Source organism: Stigmatopora argus, chromosome 8 (genome assembly GCF_051989625.1).
Source record: "Stigmatopora argus isolate UIUO_Sarg chromosome 8, RoL_Sarg_1.0, whole genome shotgun sequence".
Lineage (NCBI taxonomy): Eukaryota > Metazoa > Chordata > Actinopteri > Syngnathiformes > Syngnathidae > Stigmatopora > Stigmatopora argus.
The window spans coordinates 17110516-17127448 of record NC_135394.1 but is presented as its reverse complement, the minus strand read 5'-3'; the positions used below and the strand labels follow the sequence as shown (position 1 = coordinate 17127448).

General features: G+C 41.1%; 2 protein-coding genes across 2 annotated transcripts in view; both read left to right on the top strand.

The window, feature by feature from the left end:
* Positions 1–20: 20 nt before the first annotated feature.
* fpgt (fucose-1-phosphate guanylyltransferase) lies at positions 21–4858 on the top strand. Its single transcript, XM_077607043.1, has 4 exons — positions 21–220; positions 812–979; positions 1175–1267; positions 2698–4858. Exons 1-4 carry the CDS (start codon positions 139–141, stop codon positions 4107–4109), a joined length of 1755 nt encoding a protein of 584 aa, XP_077463169.1. The 5' UTR covers positions 21–138; the 3' UTR covers positions 4110–4858.
* A 684-nt stretch (positions 4859–5542) lies between these two features.
* The window catches only part of tnni3k (TNNI3 interacting kinase), a 32233-nt gene continuing 20842 nt past the window's right edge, over positions 5543–16933 (top strand). The window contains exons 1-19 of the mRNA XM_077607046.1: positions 5543–5895; positions 6594–6702; positions 6785–6870; positions 7109–7206; positions 8199–8309; positions 8379–8477; positions 8551–8689; positions 11646–11790; positions 11863–11967; positions 12263–12357; positions 13348–13497; positions 13593–13676; positions 13739–13795; positions 14042–14134; positions 14913–14970; positions 15043–15237; positions 16282–16386; positions 16460–16512; positions 16596–16648. Of these exons, the coding sequence (XP_077463172.1) occupies positions 5856–5895; positions 6594–6702; positions 6785–6870; positions 7109–7206; positions 8199–8309; positions 8379–8477; positions 8551–8689; positions 11646–11790; positions 11863–11967; positions 12263–12357; positions 13348–13497; positions 13593–13676; positions 13739–13795; positions 14042–14134; positions 14913–14970; positions 15043–15237; positions 16282–16386; positions 16460–16512; positions 16596–16648 (1875 nt within the window). The 5' untranslated portion in view covers positions 5543–5855. The remainder of the gene's footprint in view (positions 5896–6593; positions 6703–6784; positions 6871–7108; positions 7207–8198; positions 8310–8378; positions 8478–8550; positions 8690–11645; positions 11791–11862; positions 11968–12262; positions 12358–13347; positions 13498–13592; positions 13677–13738; positions 13796–14041; positions 14135–14912; positions 14971–15042; positions 15238–16281; positions 16387–16459; positions 16513–16595; positions 16649–16933) is intronic.

Below are 16933 nucleotides of genomic sequence, written 5' to 3'. Positions count from 1 at the left end.
TATGACATCTAGTGGTTCACAGTCTAGCATAGACACGCGCGTGCAAAGCAAAATAGACCCGGAATTCTTCTCCAAATTACAGCTACCGCATATTTGCTAAAAACAAACTTAATTTCGAAATATTTTGCCGCAGAAAACATGGAGATGGCGAACCAGGACTTTGCCACAAAGTTGAAACTAGCAACCAGAGAAAAACTTCGAAAATTCGACAGTTTACGCGGTGAGTTTTCCCACTCATTAGTATCGCAGGTGTTATTCATTAAGTTCTGTAACGTTCATAATTCCTTATATGTACCCCAAAAATGTTTAATATCTTCATTACCGGTGTATTAGTAATGTAAAGCATAATGTATTATGGTGTGAAAATTCGACTGTTTTACGCGGTGAGTTTTTCTATTCATTAGTAACGCAGGTGTTATTCATTAAGTTCTGTAACGTTCATAATTCCTTATGTATACCCCTAAAATGTTTAATATAATTACCGCTGTATTAGAAATGTAAAGCAAAACGTCTTATGGTGTGAAAATTCGACTTTTACACGGTGAGTTTTTCTAAACCTTAGCATCGCAGGTGTTGTTCATTAAGTTCTATTACGTTCATAATTCGTTAAATATCGCCGAGAAATGTTTAATATCTTTAGGAATGCTGTATTGGCGTTGTGAAAGAAACAGTTTTATTGTGTGAACTCTAGTAATTGCGTCTTTTTTTATTTAGCGTACAAATTGGTCATTTTTATGGCGAGTTTTGGAAAGCTAGCATTTTAGCATGTTCTTTTTCAAGCTTAAAATGGCGCCTTTCGGTCTTTTTGAAGGTCAAGACGTTTCGTGTGCTTCTTTTTGGGATGTCGTTGTGGTGACCGCGGCTGACGAGAAGCAGAAAGATGCTTACGAGCTTCAAGTCAAAGAAAAACTGGGGAGGAAAGAACTCCCACTTGGAATTGACTACAAAATCTTCTCGGACCCGGCTGGCTGTAAAATAGGTAAGAATTCATTTAGCTGTCTTAAGCACGTCAGTTTTTATCGGCCATTTAAAAAAAACGCAACCCGCCATTTTGTGAGGCTGGAATTCCATAATGACTGTTTTTTTTGTTTTGTTTGTGCTTGTAGTGTTTCTTTGACATTTTTTTAAATTAATGAAATATACATTGATTAAAGTGTTTTCTTGTGTTTTCTAGGCAATGGCGGTTCGACACTGTGTGCTCTCCAATACCTTAGTGACATTTATGGCAAAAATCTTTCAAAGATGAGAGTCATCCTGATTCATGCAGGTCAGAAATGGTTTTCTACTTATCATTAAAAATAAAATTGCCTTTGAAATGACAGAACTGTAGTGCAACTCACAGCGTGCCTTAAAATCAATTTACAGCCATTGTTTATTTTCTAATGTTGATTATAGAGCATTTTTATGTGTTGAATCCAAATATCACATTGGTTTTGCTTAATCCACGGCCACATTTTCTTACATTTTACTTTTATTGGCTACAGTTTAATTCTATTTGATATGCAGAAAGGCACACACATGCACATCATGACTAATTTCAAAATGTGTTTTATTATTTGGCGGACTTTATTTACCTTACATGGAAAATGGCATAAGTTAATAAGTAGTGAACAACATAAGTAGGAAAGTGCACAAATAACAACAAGAAACAAACAAACGAAGAGATAAATAATCAATACATAATATTTATAGATAATTAATAAATAATATTTATAGATAATCAATAAATAATAAACATGAATAATCAATAAATAATAATAAATAAATAACCAATAAATAATAATAAATAAATAAGTAGTAGTCAATAAATGAGAAAACAATAAATAAGTAGCAGTCAACAAATTAGCCGTCAACAAATTAGCCGTCAACAAATTAGCCGTCAACAAATTAGCCGTCAACAAATTAGCCGTCAACAAATTAGCCGTCAACAAATTAGCCGTCAACAAATTAGCCGTCAACAAATTAGCCGTCAACAAATTAGCAGTCAACAAATTAGCAGTCAACAAATTAGCAGTCAACAAATTAGCAGTCAACAAATTAGCAGTCAACAAATTAGCAGTCAACAAATTAGCTGTCAACAAATTAGCTGTCAACAAATTAGCTGTCAACAAATTAGCTGTCAACAAATTAGCAGTCAACAAATTAGCAGTCAACAAATTAGCAGTCAACAAATTAGCAGTCAACAAATTAGCAGTCAACAAATTAGCCGTCAACAAATTAGCCGTCAACAAATTAGCCGTCAACAAATTAGCCGTCAACAAATTAGCCGTCAACAAATTAGCCGTCAACAAATTAGCCGTCAACAAATTAGCCGTCAACAAATTAGCCGTCAACAAATTAGCCGTCAACAAATTAGCCGTCAACAAATTAGCCGTCAACAAATTAGCCGTCAACAAATTAGCCGTCAACAAATTAGCCGTCAACAAATTAGCAGTCAACAAATTAGCCGTCAACAAATTAGCCGTCAACAAATTAGCCGTCAACAAATAAGTAGTAGTCAATAAATTAGCTCTCAATAAATAAGTAGCAGTCAATAGATTCGCTCTCAATAAATAAGTAGTAGTCCACGTATTAAGTAGTAGTAGTCAACGTAGATTTTCAGTAGCTCAACAGTCAGCACGCTTGACGACCAAGATGAGCAACAACGAGACAAACGATTCTGCCACACCTCCAATGACCCGTTCTCGGTTTCCGCAGGTGGGTCGAGTCAGCGCCTACCCAGTGCCAGCGCATTGGGTAAGATTTTCACCGCCATCCCGCTGGGCGAACCACTCTACCAGATGCTGGAGCTCAAACTCGCCACGTACGTGGATTTCCCCGCCCACATGAAGCCCGGCGTGCTGGTGACCTGCGCGGACGACATCGAGCTCTACGGCACCCCCGACGACGAGAAGGTCAGGTTCGACGAGCCCGGCTTCACGGCGCTGGCCCACCCGTCGCCGCTGTCCGTCGGCGCCACGCACGGCGTGTTTGTCTTAGAGCCTCGCGACGACGCCGGCTGGTCGGAAATGGAAACCGGAACCTGCTTGCGCTTCCTTCACAAGCCGAGCGTCGATAAAATGCGTGAAACGGGCGCCGTCCGTCCCGGGAGAAGTTCTGGTTTTCCTCTGTCCGACCGCGAGTTCGTCTACACGGACAGTACGTACTACGTGGACTTTCCCACGGTGCTTCGTCTACTCCAAGTACGCCAAGAAGTGGGACCATTGGAGTGCGAGATCGACGCCTACGGCGATTTCCTTCAAGCGCTAGGTCCGGACGCTAACGTGGACTACACCCGAAACACGGGAAACGTCGTCAAAGAGGACACCGGCCTGGTGGAAATCCGCCAGAAGATTTTCCAACTCCTCCGCGGAACGCCGCTTAACGTGATCCTCCTGAACAACTCCAAATTTTACCACATCGGGACCGTCGGCGAATACCTGTTCCACCTCGCCGAGGACGGCGCCCTGAGGAGCGAGCTCGGTCTCCTGCCCACGGCATTTAGCGCCCGCCCCGGCGAAAAGGCGGGTTCGCCGGCGTCTTGCGTCATGCACAGCGTGCTGGAAGCCGGTTGCCGCGTGGGAGACGGCGCCGTGGTGGAGTACTCGAAGCTAGAAGACGGGGCGTCCGTTGGCCGGGGTGCCGTGGTCAGCAACTGCTGGGTCGGTCCCGGAGCCTCCGTGCCGGATGGGGTCTTGATGCATACTTTGTGCCTGAACCAACAGGAAGGAAACCGTTTCGTAACCGTGGCCTTTGGCGTTGAGGACGACTTGAAACGTAATGCGGACGCCGCTGAGTCCATGGAAACGTTGACCGTTTTTGGGGAGACCCTAGGAACCTGCACAGGTCTCTGGGGACTGGATGACGGTGGTCTGAAGTTCTCGGATGACTTGTCCAGATGCAGTTTGTGGACGGCTTGTCTGTTTCCCGTTGGCGAGGACCCAAGAGTTTCCTTCTCCATGACGCTCGAGATGGTTCAAGCCGTCCTGGATGGAGGTGGTCTGGCTTTAGCCAAAGAGACCAAGCGGATGTCCATGCACCAGGCTTTGCAATGCAAGAACCTGCAGGAGATGTTGAACTTCCGGAAGGGACTCTATGGTGACATCATGAAGAGATCCGGAAGCCGTTAGACAGACAACACTCTCTGCCAGACAAAACACATATTTTTAAACATTTTTTTTAAGGTGATCAAGTCAATTTTTTGCATATTAAAAGCATGCTACAATATGATAGAGGATATCAACGATCATTCAAAGAGTGAAAATATTAACAACTCATTCTCCGCCCCCCCAAAAAACAACCTTTTTTAATGGGGATCGGCAATTTTTTGGCGTACTAAACCCATGCTATGATAGACTCTCATATTGTAGTATGGTTTTAGTATGCCAAAAAAATGACTGATTCCCATATAAAAGATTTTATGGTAATCAGTCACCTAACATTTTTTTAATGGAGATAGGTCAAATTTTTGGCACTAAAATCATGCTACAATATGAAAGAGAAATTATGAACTCATTCTGTGCCAAAAAGTGCATTTTTTTTCTCATGGGGATAGGTCAATTTTTAGGCATACTAAAACCATGCTACAATATGATAGACTCCATCATATTGTAGCATGGTTTTAGTATGCCAATTTTTACCGATTCCCATTTAAAAAAAAAAAAAAAACGTTTTTGACAGAGAATGAGTTTGTAATATTTTCACTATTTGAATGATAGTTGATATCCACTATCAGATTTTCTTTTAAAATGGGAATTGGTCATTTTTTTAGGATACCACAACCATCATACGATATTATAGAGGATATCAACTATCAATCATAGAGTAAAAAAAATATGGACTAATTCTCTGCCAAAATAAATAAATAATAATAATTGTGGATTGGTTAATTTTTTTGGCACACTAAAACCATGAAACAATATTATCGAGGATATCAACTATCAATCATAGAGTAAAAAAAATATGGACTCATTCTCTGCCCAAAAAAATAAAAAACAATGTGGATTGGTTAATTTTTTGGGCACACTAAAACCATGAAACAATATTATCGAGGATATCAACTATCAATCATAGAGTAAAAAAAATATGGACTCATTCTCTGCCAAAAAAAACATGTTTAATTTTTTTTAATCGGGATCGGACAATTTTTTTTGCATAATACAACCATGCTACAATATTATAGAGCAGGGGTAGGGAACCTATGGCTCGGGAGCCACATGTGGCTCTTTTGATGGGTGCATCTGGCTCTTTGCTAACCTGTGAGCTAAAATATGGAAATTGCTGGTGACAGAACTGAGATATTACATCTAGAACTGCTTTAATCTTCATTTTTTTTGCAGTAGACTCTTATGGAATGCATCCTCTCTTTGATTAGCAACAGCATAAGAATCTTTTAAAAATATTCAGTTTTTTCCACTTTAAAAGTGGTGAAATTACAAAAAAAAATTGAAAAGGCACTCGTTTACATGTATGTAGTTTGACTTTTAAATTCGTAGTATGGCTCACAAGGAATAACATTGGAAAATATGAATTGTTTGTGGCTCTCTTCGTCAAAAAGGTTCCCGACCCCTGTTATAGAGGATATCAACTATCATTCAAAGATTGATTCCGCTTCCATTAGGCGTCCAATCCATTTTGACTTTGACAACTGAGCACCACCGACTTTCCGCTACACAAAGCCGTCAAACACATACACACACAGACTGCATTTGTCACAGCGACGAAGGGAGGTAGATCAGTTGTCAAGAGTTTGTCGGCCACCCTTATTTTTAGCCCGCCGCCGTGATCCCCGCTTTATCCGGACGTGCGCAATTGTGTACGAGCGACCGCCGCTTGGACAGCAACGTACGTACGGACGGTCGTGCGTGAGCTTCTCCATGGGGAACTACAAATCCAGACCATCGCAGACGTGCACGGGTAATTTCCGACAACATTTGGTCTTATTCAACGTGATTGATTTCATAGCGTTGTGTGTGGTGTTTGGGTATTGTTGATATTCTTATATCTATCTATATTTATATATATATTAGTGTGTGTGTGGGTGTGTCCACATTCCAACCAGGTTTTTAATGAAGTTAAATGAGGACTTTAATAACCCATATGTGACTTTGAATAATTTTCTCTATTTTAAAAACCTTTAGATTTTTTAACGCTTCATTTTATTGTTAGAATTGTTATTTTTTAAATGAGCATTTTTTTTTTTCTGCTCAATTTATGTGGCAGAATTTTTTTACGGCAAAATTTGGATGCTCCAAAAATATGTAATAACCTTTTGATACTGATCAGATTTTCTAAAAAAAAACAAAAATGAAAACAAAAAAGGCCAACACTTACCATTTCAATATCTTCTTTTTAACCAATAACTCATTCCCTGCCATAAACAACAAAAGACATCCAATCCATTTGAACTGGGCAGGTCGGCAGCCACACCCCTAGTCAAATAGATTGGACGTCAATCATCTATGACAGCCAATGAGTGAAAGTGAACTCCATAATTAATTATCATAACGTTGGAAAAGTGTGCACACCCAAATTTAGTCTTTCATTTCTCTGGCTCTTAGACGTCATATCTGAATTGATTTTATCTTTGGTTTGCTTGTTTCTAATATTTTTAGATGAATGGAAGAAGAAAGTGAGCGAGTCATACTCGGTAATTCTGGAGAAGCTGGAAGATGACCTCCAACTCAAAGACAGCGAGCTGGTGGATCTCAAACTCGCCTTCAGGTGAACTTTTACTGGCTTTTCCACATATTCTTCATTTATTCATTTTTTATTTATACATATTTTTTTTCTCCCCTTGACTCAGCTCCGACGAAGCGTTTCAGAAGGTCAACTTGAACTACCGGACGGAACGAGGCCTGTCCTTGCTGCATCTCTGCTGCGTGTGCCAAGGTGTGTGTATTATTGTGTTTATGTGTGTATATGTGTGTGTGTGGTCACTGCACTATTAATAACTCGTCAACATTACGCCGTGTCGGTGGGGAAGGACAGATTACGGATGACTTATCTGAAGGCGACCTTTTGTTTCCAACGGCTGTATAAAAATTGTTTTCGCAGTTCAAGAAGTACTGAGAAAATTGTAATTTTTTTCAAGTCCAACTTTGAATATAATATTTGTGTGGTTTCAAAGGTAACAAAGGACACATCAGCTCTTTAATGCTGAAAGGTCTTCGGCCTTCCAGGTTGACCAAGAATGGATTCACTGCTCTTCATTTGGCCGCGTATAAGGTAAATTTTGTCCTTTTTTTCTCAGAATGGACCACCACAAAGTCATAAATCCTTAAAAAATTCCTTACTTTTACTAGTTTGTACCGAAAAAGTTCAGGGCCACGAGAGGGGGAAAAAGGTGACTAAGGTTTTGACTTTAAAGTCAGAATTTTGGGAACAAAGTCAAAATTATGACTTTTTAGTCGAAAATCTTGGCCATTGTTTTCACTCTACCCTAATTTAGCATTTTCTATTTACTATTATAAAAAAAACAATTTTGTTGCATCATTGTATAATGACGCCGCCATGGCGGTTAGCGCGTCTGCCTCACAGTTCTGGGGTCAAGGGTTCGATCCCAGGTCCTTTTTCATTGTGTGGATTTTGCCTGTTCTCCCTGGCATTGCGTGAATTTTTTTCCGGGTACTCCGGTTACCTCCCACATCCCAAAAACATCCATGCTAAGCTAACTGCATGCTAAATTGCTCCTAGCTCTGATTGGTTGTCATTTGTCTTCTTTTGCCCTGTGATTGGCCTGCCATCCATTCAGGGTGTCCCCTGCCTGGTGCCCGTTGTTAGCTGGGAATTTACTATTATTTAATTTTGTGTTTTTATTATTACATTTTTTCCAGCACCCCCGCGACCCTTGTGAGGATAAGCGGTTCAGAAAATGAATGAAGGAACTCAATTTGATTTTGCACTTGATAATCACGGCGTATATTGTTTTATTTAGAACTTATTTCCCGTCATTGATTGTGCATAGACGTCCAATCCAATTGAACTGGGAGGGCTGGCAGCGAACAAACAAATGTCTACTTGTAATAAACTGACAACATTAGGTGAGACTAGTGTCTCTTTTAAAGAAAGTAATTGGTAAATTTTACTTTTCTTTACCATGTCTAATGTTCCCTGCCTGCTGGTCGTGGTTAGCTTGGATAGTCTCCAGCACCCTCCGCGACCCTTGATTGATTGCATAATGACATTAAGGCCACTCGTTGCTTCTCCCTCGCTGTCAGGACAACGGCGAGCTGGTCACCGCGCTCCTCCACGGGGGATCGGACGTCCAGCAGCTCGGCTATGGCGCCCTCACGGCTCTCCACGTCGCCACGCTGGCCGGACACATGGAGGTGAGACCGTCGAGTCGGGAGTAGTAGTCGTCGACGTGGTTTTCCACACCGGTGTTTTTCCGCACGCAGGCGACCGACATTCTCCTCCAGCACGGCGCTTCCGTCAACGTTCAGGATGCCGTGTTTTTCACCCCTCTGCACATGGCCGCCTACAATGGCAACGAGCAGGTGGATCCGCCATCCCCGAGTCCCGTTAGCCGCGCTCGGATTGAGCTTTATCTTTGGCGTCTTTTGCTAACAGCTCGCCAAGCTGCTGCTGAAGTTCGGCGCCGACGTGAACGCCGGTGGGGAAGTAGGAGACAGGCCGCTGCATTTGGCCGCCGCCAAGGGCTTCCTCGATATAATCGCCCTTTTGGTCGGGGAAGGAGGGAAAGCTAACGGTAATTTCCAAACCTTTAACTGAGAGACTACTTTAACCAAGTGACAAATTTAAATGCAGATGAAGAGTTGTTATTGAAAGGGAAACCAAAACAACAACCCCCTGTAAAAATGATTTTAATCATTAATTTAAAACTACAGTTTAGTGTACATGTGTATGAAAATATTGTCTATTGACTAGACAAACTTTTTTTAAACATGATCGCTTATTTAAAAAATGAGATTGGCCTTTGGTTCACTGTCAAAGGATTTAACGTAATCCCTCGATTAACGCGGCTTCACCACATCGCGGGTTTTTTCTGGGGGAAATTTTGTTTTGTTATTTTTTTTGTAAGTTCATAAAAATGTGAAAATCCATGTTGAAATTAGCAAGCACTGAAGTAAAAAATATATATGTATTTATTTATTTATTTTTAAGTAGGGGTGAGCCTACTTTGCGTTTTTTTGTTTATCGCGACCATGTCTGGTCTACATTAACCGCGATAATCGAGGGATTACTGTATACCACATGTGTCAAAGTGGCGGCCCAGGGGCCAAATCTGGCCCGCCGCATCATTTTGTGTGGCCCGGGAAAGTAAATCATGAGTGCCGACTTTCTGTTTTAGGATCAAATTAAAATGAAGAGTATAGATGTACAGTGGTACCTCGTCATACGACCGTTCGTCATACGGAATGCTCGTCTTACGGGGGAAATTTCGATCGAATAATTCGCCCGTGATGCGGTCAAAGTTTCGTGATGCGACCAAGCCAGGTTGCCATGGCATTTTTTTTGGCATATCTTTCGTGTATAACAATATTTACGATCACCGGATGAGCTATTCAGACCAGGAAACGCACAACGCGCATGCGCGGTGAAAAGAGGGCTTTCTGGGTAATGAAGTATACTCGTGCTCGCAAAAGTATCCCCGGTAGCAACTCTATCATAGGCGCCGTTCGAGGGGATGCGAACACAGATGCTACAAGCTAAAAGGAGCCGCTAGCCAGCGCCCCTGAAGCTCCCATGAGCAGCGGGGCAATCGCTGATAAAAGACTCTGCTCGTTGGCTGCTCATAAGAACATCGGGGGCACTGGCTCGCAACAGCATCCCCGGTAGCAACTCTATCATAGTCGCCGTTCGAGGGGATGCGAACACAGATGCTACAAGCTAAAATGAGCCGCTAGCCAGCGCCTCCGAAGCTCCCATGAGCAGCGGTGCGATCGCTGATAAGACTGCTTGCTGCTCGTTGGCAAGTGGTCGTGCGTTCTCCGATTGTGAGGACATTTGTGTGCATCATTTTCGGAATATTTTGAAGGGAATAGTACGACAGCAAACAGCCCATCGATAGCGAACGTGAGGATGGAGTGTTTGTTCTGTTTACGAGTGCGTTGTGTGGAGGAAAAAAAAAAACGAAGCCCCTCTCCCCTCGGCGAAATCCGGCCAATTTTAGTTAGATTAAACACTTTACCGTAATTACTCGAATATAACGCGCACTCGAAAATAACACGCAGGTATAACTTTGGGCCAAAAAAATCTGGAAAAACGCAGTACTCGAATATAGTGCGCACCTAAAATTTCCCGCTGACGAAAATCAGAAATCTTACCTTTTTTTCTTCGTTTCACGATTGTTTTGTTCAAACAAATTTATTCATTAGAATCCTTCAAATGAAAAGTTCCTCTCTCTCTTTGTCTGTCCTCTCATACATCTCTTCGTTGAGAATCCTATCAACGTCCACGCTTCCTTCATCCACTTCCTCTTCCTCCCACAACACATCATCCGATTGGCTTTACGAGATGACGTAAAATCCGTGCGTCAAAGTGAGTTTGACAATGCTTTTCTATCGAAAATTTGTAATTTATTTTAGTTATTGATTATAACACTGAACTGAGAGAGGGTGAACTGAGACGGGTACGAGGCTAGAGGGGGGCAGTGGTGGTCTCGGCTTCACGAGATGACGTAAAATCCGTGCGTCAGCTCTACGAGATGACGTAAAATCCGTGCGTCAAAGTGAGTTTGACAATGCTTTTTTCGATCGAATATTTGTAATTTATTTTATTCAATTCAATTTCAATTCAATTTATTTGGCAAGAAAAAGCACCAGGCTAAGGGCCATGTAACAAGACACAAAAAAAAAAAAAAAAAAAAAAAAAAAAAAATTAGTTTTTGATTATAACACGCACCCCCAACTATTGGAATTAATTATTTTGCAAAAACCTGCGTGTTATATTCGAGTAATTACGGTATTTCTATTAAACCACTCGTTATTTATTACTTTGTCAATATATGGCGAATTATAAGAAATAAAACTTTTTTTTTCAATCCAATATCCTGTTTCTGGTGTTTTTTTCAGAGAGTTAGAACGAATTAATTTGTTTCCCATTCATTTCAATGGGAAACTTTACCTCGAGTTACGAGTAACTTGTCATACGAGCTCAGTCCCGGAACGGATTAAGCTCGTATCTCGAGGTACCACTGTATATTAAATTTCCTGATTTTCCCCCTTTTGAATCAATAATTGTCATTTTTTAAGCCATTTTTTCTGTGTTTTTAGTAGAAAAATCATTTTGTAAAATCTAAAAAAAATATATATATAAAAAAGCTAAAATAAACATTGCTTTAGATCTATAAAAAACTGAATATTCAGGGCTTTTAATACAGTTCTTTTAATCCATTTATAAAAAAAAAATCAAAATATTATATCTAAAATGGTCCGGCCCACGTGAAATCAAGTTGATGTTAAAGCGGCCCCGCGAACCAACCCGAGTCTGACACCCCTGCTGTATAAAGTAAATTTGACCTTAAAAAATACATAAAAAAATAAAAAAAATAAAAAAAAGCCCCCCAAATAATCCCATAACATTGAAAATTCCCACTATGGTAAAAGCTGACTTTACTGTTGTTGTTTACTGTTTTTTTGGGGGGGGGGGTTCTGTCTGCTTTTTTTTGAATTTTTTTTTTTGGTGGTTATACTTGTCTCCAGTGAATGCCCAGGACAACGAGGACCACGTCCCCCTCCACTTCTGCGCCCGTTTTGGCCACCACGAGGTGGTGCGTTTCCTCCTTCAGGGGAACTTTGACGCCCAAGCCCACGCCGCCAACATCTACGGAGACACGCCGTTACACCTGTAAAGGCCGCCGAGCTGCTCCGGCTAGATTTCCCACGTCTGGCCGCCTTAACGTGTCCGCTTGCTCCACAGGGCTTGCTACAACGGCAAGTATGACGTGGTGAAGGAGATGATCCAGCTGTCTGGAACCGACAGTCTCACCAAGGAGAATATCTTTAGCGAGACGTCGCTGCACAGGTGTCAGCTATTTTTTTTCTATATTTTATTATATATATAGTATCATATACCGTATTTTCACGACTATAAGGCGCACCACATTATAAGGCGCACCGCATTATAAGGTGCACCACATTATAAGGCGCACCGCATTATAAGGCGCACCCTCAATGAATGACACATTTTATTTTTTTGCCATATATAAAGCACACTGGATTATAAGGCGCTCTGTCTATTTTGGAGAAAATTTAAGACTTAAGTGCGCTTTATAGTCGTGAAAATACGGTAGTATGCTAATGTTTTTGCAAATTTTTAGTGCGTGCACCTATGGCAAAGACATGGAGATGGTTAAGTTCTTGCTGAGCCAGAATGCCATGAGCATCAACCACCAGGGCAGAGATGGGCACACAGGTGACTTTTTAGTTAGCATTTGCTAGCATTCCAATTGCTTTGATTTATTTTACATGAAACCCCGATATGTCGCAATGTATACATTTGTGGGTTAAATTGAATTGAATGCTTTTATTGTCATTATACAAGTAGAATGAGATTTAAAGCGTCACCAAAAAGTGCACAAATAACAACAACAAACAGAGGAATAAATAATAATAGTAAATAATCAATAAATACATAGTCACATATCCTCCAGACTACCAGGGAAAAAAATGTTGTCCAATTACATTTATTTTGAAATTCACTATGTGAGGTTATTGGAATACTGCAAAATAAATTTGGTATCATTGGAAAGCTCTGAAAGCACAAAAGTTAAGGACTTAATGCGATTGGATATTTAGGTTTACAAATGTGTCCTCTACAGAGGACAAATTTGAATTACTGGTAGTCAGGATGATATTAAGTTGTCAACAACATAAATAAGTAGGGAAGTGCACAAATAACAACAACAAACAAACCTAAAGCATGTTTGACTAATTTCAGGAGACCAGGATTGACTGTAAAACTTTGGAGAATATTCTTTCATTCATTTTCTGTTGTGGGGGTGCTGGAGCCCAGCCAACTCTGGGCAGCAGTCAAGGAAATTGGTTGAATTTAATTGAATTAAATGCTTTTATTTTCTTTATACAAATATAATGGAATTTAAAGCTTCACCACAAAGTGTACAAACAACAACAAACAAACAAATAATAATAGCAATGAAATAAATAATGAATAAATAATCAATCAAAAAATAAGTAGTTAACATGCCTGCCAATGTTGTGATGGCACAACCAGAATTGCTGGAAAAAGTGGAAGTACTCTGATGCATTGTTTTGGGTGAAATAACTATAAAATGGTAAAATATTTATTTTGTAATATTACATCACTGCAGTCGTTTCGCTGTCAACAGCAGCCAATCGGGTCTTTCAACGCTCCGCGGCCGTTCGTTGGCCACGTTTCTTTCAGCCCTTCACAGCGCGTGTTTTCACGGTCACATCCGCTTGGTGCAGTTCCTGCTGGACAACGGCGCCGACATGAACCTGGTCGCCTGCGATCCCAGCCGGTCCAGCGGGGACAAGGACGAGCAGACCTGCCTCATGTGGGCATACGAAAAAGGTGATGCGCTCATTCGCTAAAGAGGGAGGAGCTTCGCTTTCCCAGGCGAATTCTAAATCACCCACGCTTTTGTCTTGCCGGTTATCCGAGCGTAGGTCACGACGCCATCGTCACGTTGCTGAAGCACTACAAGCGACCCGACGACTCGCCCTGCAATGAGTACTCGCAGCCAGGAGGGGGTGAGAGATGACACATGATGTCACAACCAGAATGTCGACGTCAAATGTCGACTCCGTTTCAGATGGTTCGTATGTTTCCGTGCCGTCTCCTCTGGGGAAGATCAAGAGCATGACCAAAGGTAACCGAGTGGAGCGCATTTTGACAGATTTTCACTTGGTTGTCATGGATACGCTGTTGCCTAGGGAGGCTGCAGATAAACAAAATGACTAAATAATATCCGTGGGTCTTCACCACTGACGATAATACACATAAGTCATTTCCAGTGGGACCCAGTTGAAATAGTTTCGACATCTGTTGACATAAGTGCTAGCCAATGAGTGAACTGTATAATTGACTTCAGTGTTTTCTGTTTTTTTTTCTCCAGAGAAAGCCGAAGTTCTTCTCTTAAGAGCCAGCTTCCCTTCTCATTTCCATCTTCAACTCTCAGAATTGGAATTTAATGAAATTATCGGATCAGGTATCAAACCAAATGTGCATCTACCATAAATTCTACATTATCGAGAGCACTTGCCTTGAAGCCCCAAACCCTGATTTGATAAAATTCAAGAAAAAAACTTAAAAAATGCAAATCTCACCTGTCTACATTTTAAAATGGACGCAAGATGCATAGAAAACATGATTGATCAAAAATGTGTTTATCAATCAAATGACAAGTTCCTCATGGTCCTTTTTGTCATTCATGTGTAGCCTAAAAATGTCACAAGTGGTGTGTTCAAAGCCAGTCCGAAACCACAACGCCACCACTGTAAAACCGCATTGCTATCATTATGAATAAAATAATTGTGCGCTGAGGATAGCCGTACTTTTAAAACCCATCTGACCACTCATTCCCAACCTTAAATTCTTCTTATCTCATGCCGAAGGCTAACAAACGGAGCTTTCGTCCACAATAAAATCCACAAAACACTCCATTGGCTTGGCTAGCAGCGTTGCTAGCATAGCAGTTTTAACATAACACACTGCAGATTTCGATTTTTATTCAGTTAAATATTTCTTACCACTCACGATGAGCTTAAAATCCATTTTCCGTCACGGGAACAAGTGTCTTCTTTTTACAACAATATTTAAATAGCTCCCTTGCTCGCAAACGTAGCACGCTGAAAATTTATGAAGGCTTACGTTGAGCCTGTAAAAATCCTAAAACCATCTGCTTCATTATTAAAGCCACAAAGTGGCCATTTAGTCCCCAAAAAGGAGTCACAAACCATTCGTAAATGTCAACTTTTCTCCCATAGGCTCCTTTGGCAGGGTTTACAAAGGAAAGTGCCGCAACAAAATCGTGGCAATAAAACGGTAAATATCTTCATAACGTCCCAACGCCTCCTTTTGTACGAAGAAATAACAATTTTTTGCTGCCGTCCGCAGCTATCGGGCCAACACGTACTGTTCCAAGTCAGACGTGGACATGTTCTGCCGTGAGGTGTCCATCCTGTGTCGCCTCAATCACCCCTGCATCATCCAGTTCGTGGGCGCCTGTCTGGACGACCCCAGCCAGTTCGCCATCGTCACTCAGTACATCTCGGGAGGGTCGCTCTTCGCACTTTTGCACGAGCAAAAAAGGTGAGGTGCTTGAGCACTCTGCTAAATGAATTCACTGCCTAAGTACTGTATGGACCCGAATATAAGACGACCCCCTTTTTCTTCCAAGACTCACGTTTGAAAAAAGACTTTTTAAACACCAAATTCAATTTTTATATACAAAATAATGACAGTACATCAGAAACAAATAATTTTAACAATATATTAGAGATATATATTATTTTGCCTCACTCCAATCATGCAAAAACTGTCTATCACATCTTAATATTTGAACATTTAAATATGTCAACTAAAGTGCAATCACATTTGTAAACGAATGGCTTCTGCTTTTTGAAATGTAAATGAACCAATCTACTGTGATAAAACAACAAAATTGCAATAACTGCAACAAGTGGAGTTCTGCACCAGCAGGTCCAATCATCTTTGGTTTTCTACAGTGCAGTCATTTATTTTCTTTTGACCTAGACTCATATATGACTTATGTTTTTCACATATTTTATACGTTTTTTGATCGTTTCAAATTGTGTACGCCGTATAACAACTTTTGTACGGGATTTTTTTTAAGTACGTTTTTTGTCAAACCGATCTCGTTTGATCAATTTAGGCTCTAATCCGGATCGTCTCGATCACTGGTAGAAGACAAAAACTTCATTGTCGACTGCTAGTATTGTCATGCTTTAAGCATAACATGCACGTTAAAATACTAATGTCAGTAGACCCACAGCTAGTTCTTTAAAGGGGCGGCGAGTGGAAAAATCACTTGGCCGTATTTAGGGGCCTTTCTTTTAGGAACTCCCCCAAAGTCTCAGAACTGCAATTGGCAGCTACTTAAAGACGTGCATGTTTTCACAACAGAGCAGTCGGCCTCGGCCATTGTTATCCTCCCTAGGAGCAATGGCTCCCCCAATCCCTCATCGATCCGGATCAAGTGTCGCTCTAACTGCGCGCCCAGGTGCACTCTGGGGTATCGACCGGATGACATTAAGAGCTTTGCGTGATTGGCGAGGGGCGAGGCATCGATCGGACGCTAAGTCGCCGGCGTTTTAATGATGTGTCAATGGACAGGCTTATTGATCTGCAGTCCAAGCTCATCATCGCCATGGACGTGGCCAAAGGGATGGAATACCTGCACAACCTCACCCAGCCCATCATCCACAGAGACCTCAACAGGCACGACTCGCCTTCGTCACCCGTAAATTCAGATGTTGTCCGTCCAATGACATCTGTGCTTTTTTATTTACAGTCATAATATTCTCCTCTATGAAGATGGACATGCCGTGGTGGCTGATTTTGGTGGTAAGACTTGGGTTTGTTGACAAAATGTTGACATTTTGTCACGGCTAGTTTGTCGGGGAATGATTCGGGATTTGTTTCCACAGAGTCCCGATTCCTTCAGTCTGTGGACGAGGACAACATGACCAAACAGCCAGGAGTGAGTCCCGTCTTATTCGTTTTTTTAGATGAAGCTTCCATGTAGCACCATGTCGGACCATTAGAAAATCATCGCTGGACAAAATGTGGATATATACCGCCAAAACCAAGGGTTTCAGACTCCTGTTGGTTCGCGGGCCGCTTTAACCTCAACTTGATTTCACGTGGGCCGGACCATTTTAGATATAATATTTAGATTTTTTTTAAATAAATGGATTAAAAGAACTGTATTAAAATCCCTGAATATTCAGTTTTTTATAGATCTAAAACAATGTTTATTTTAGCT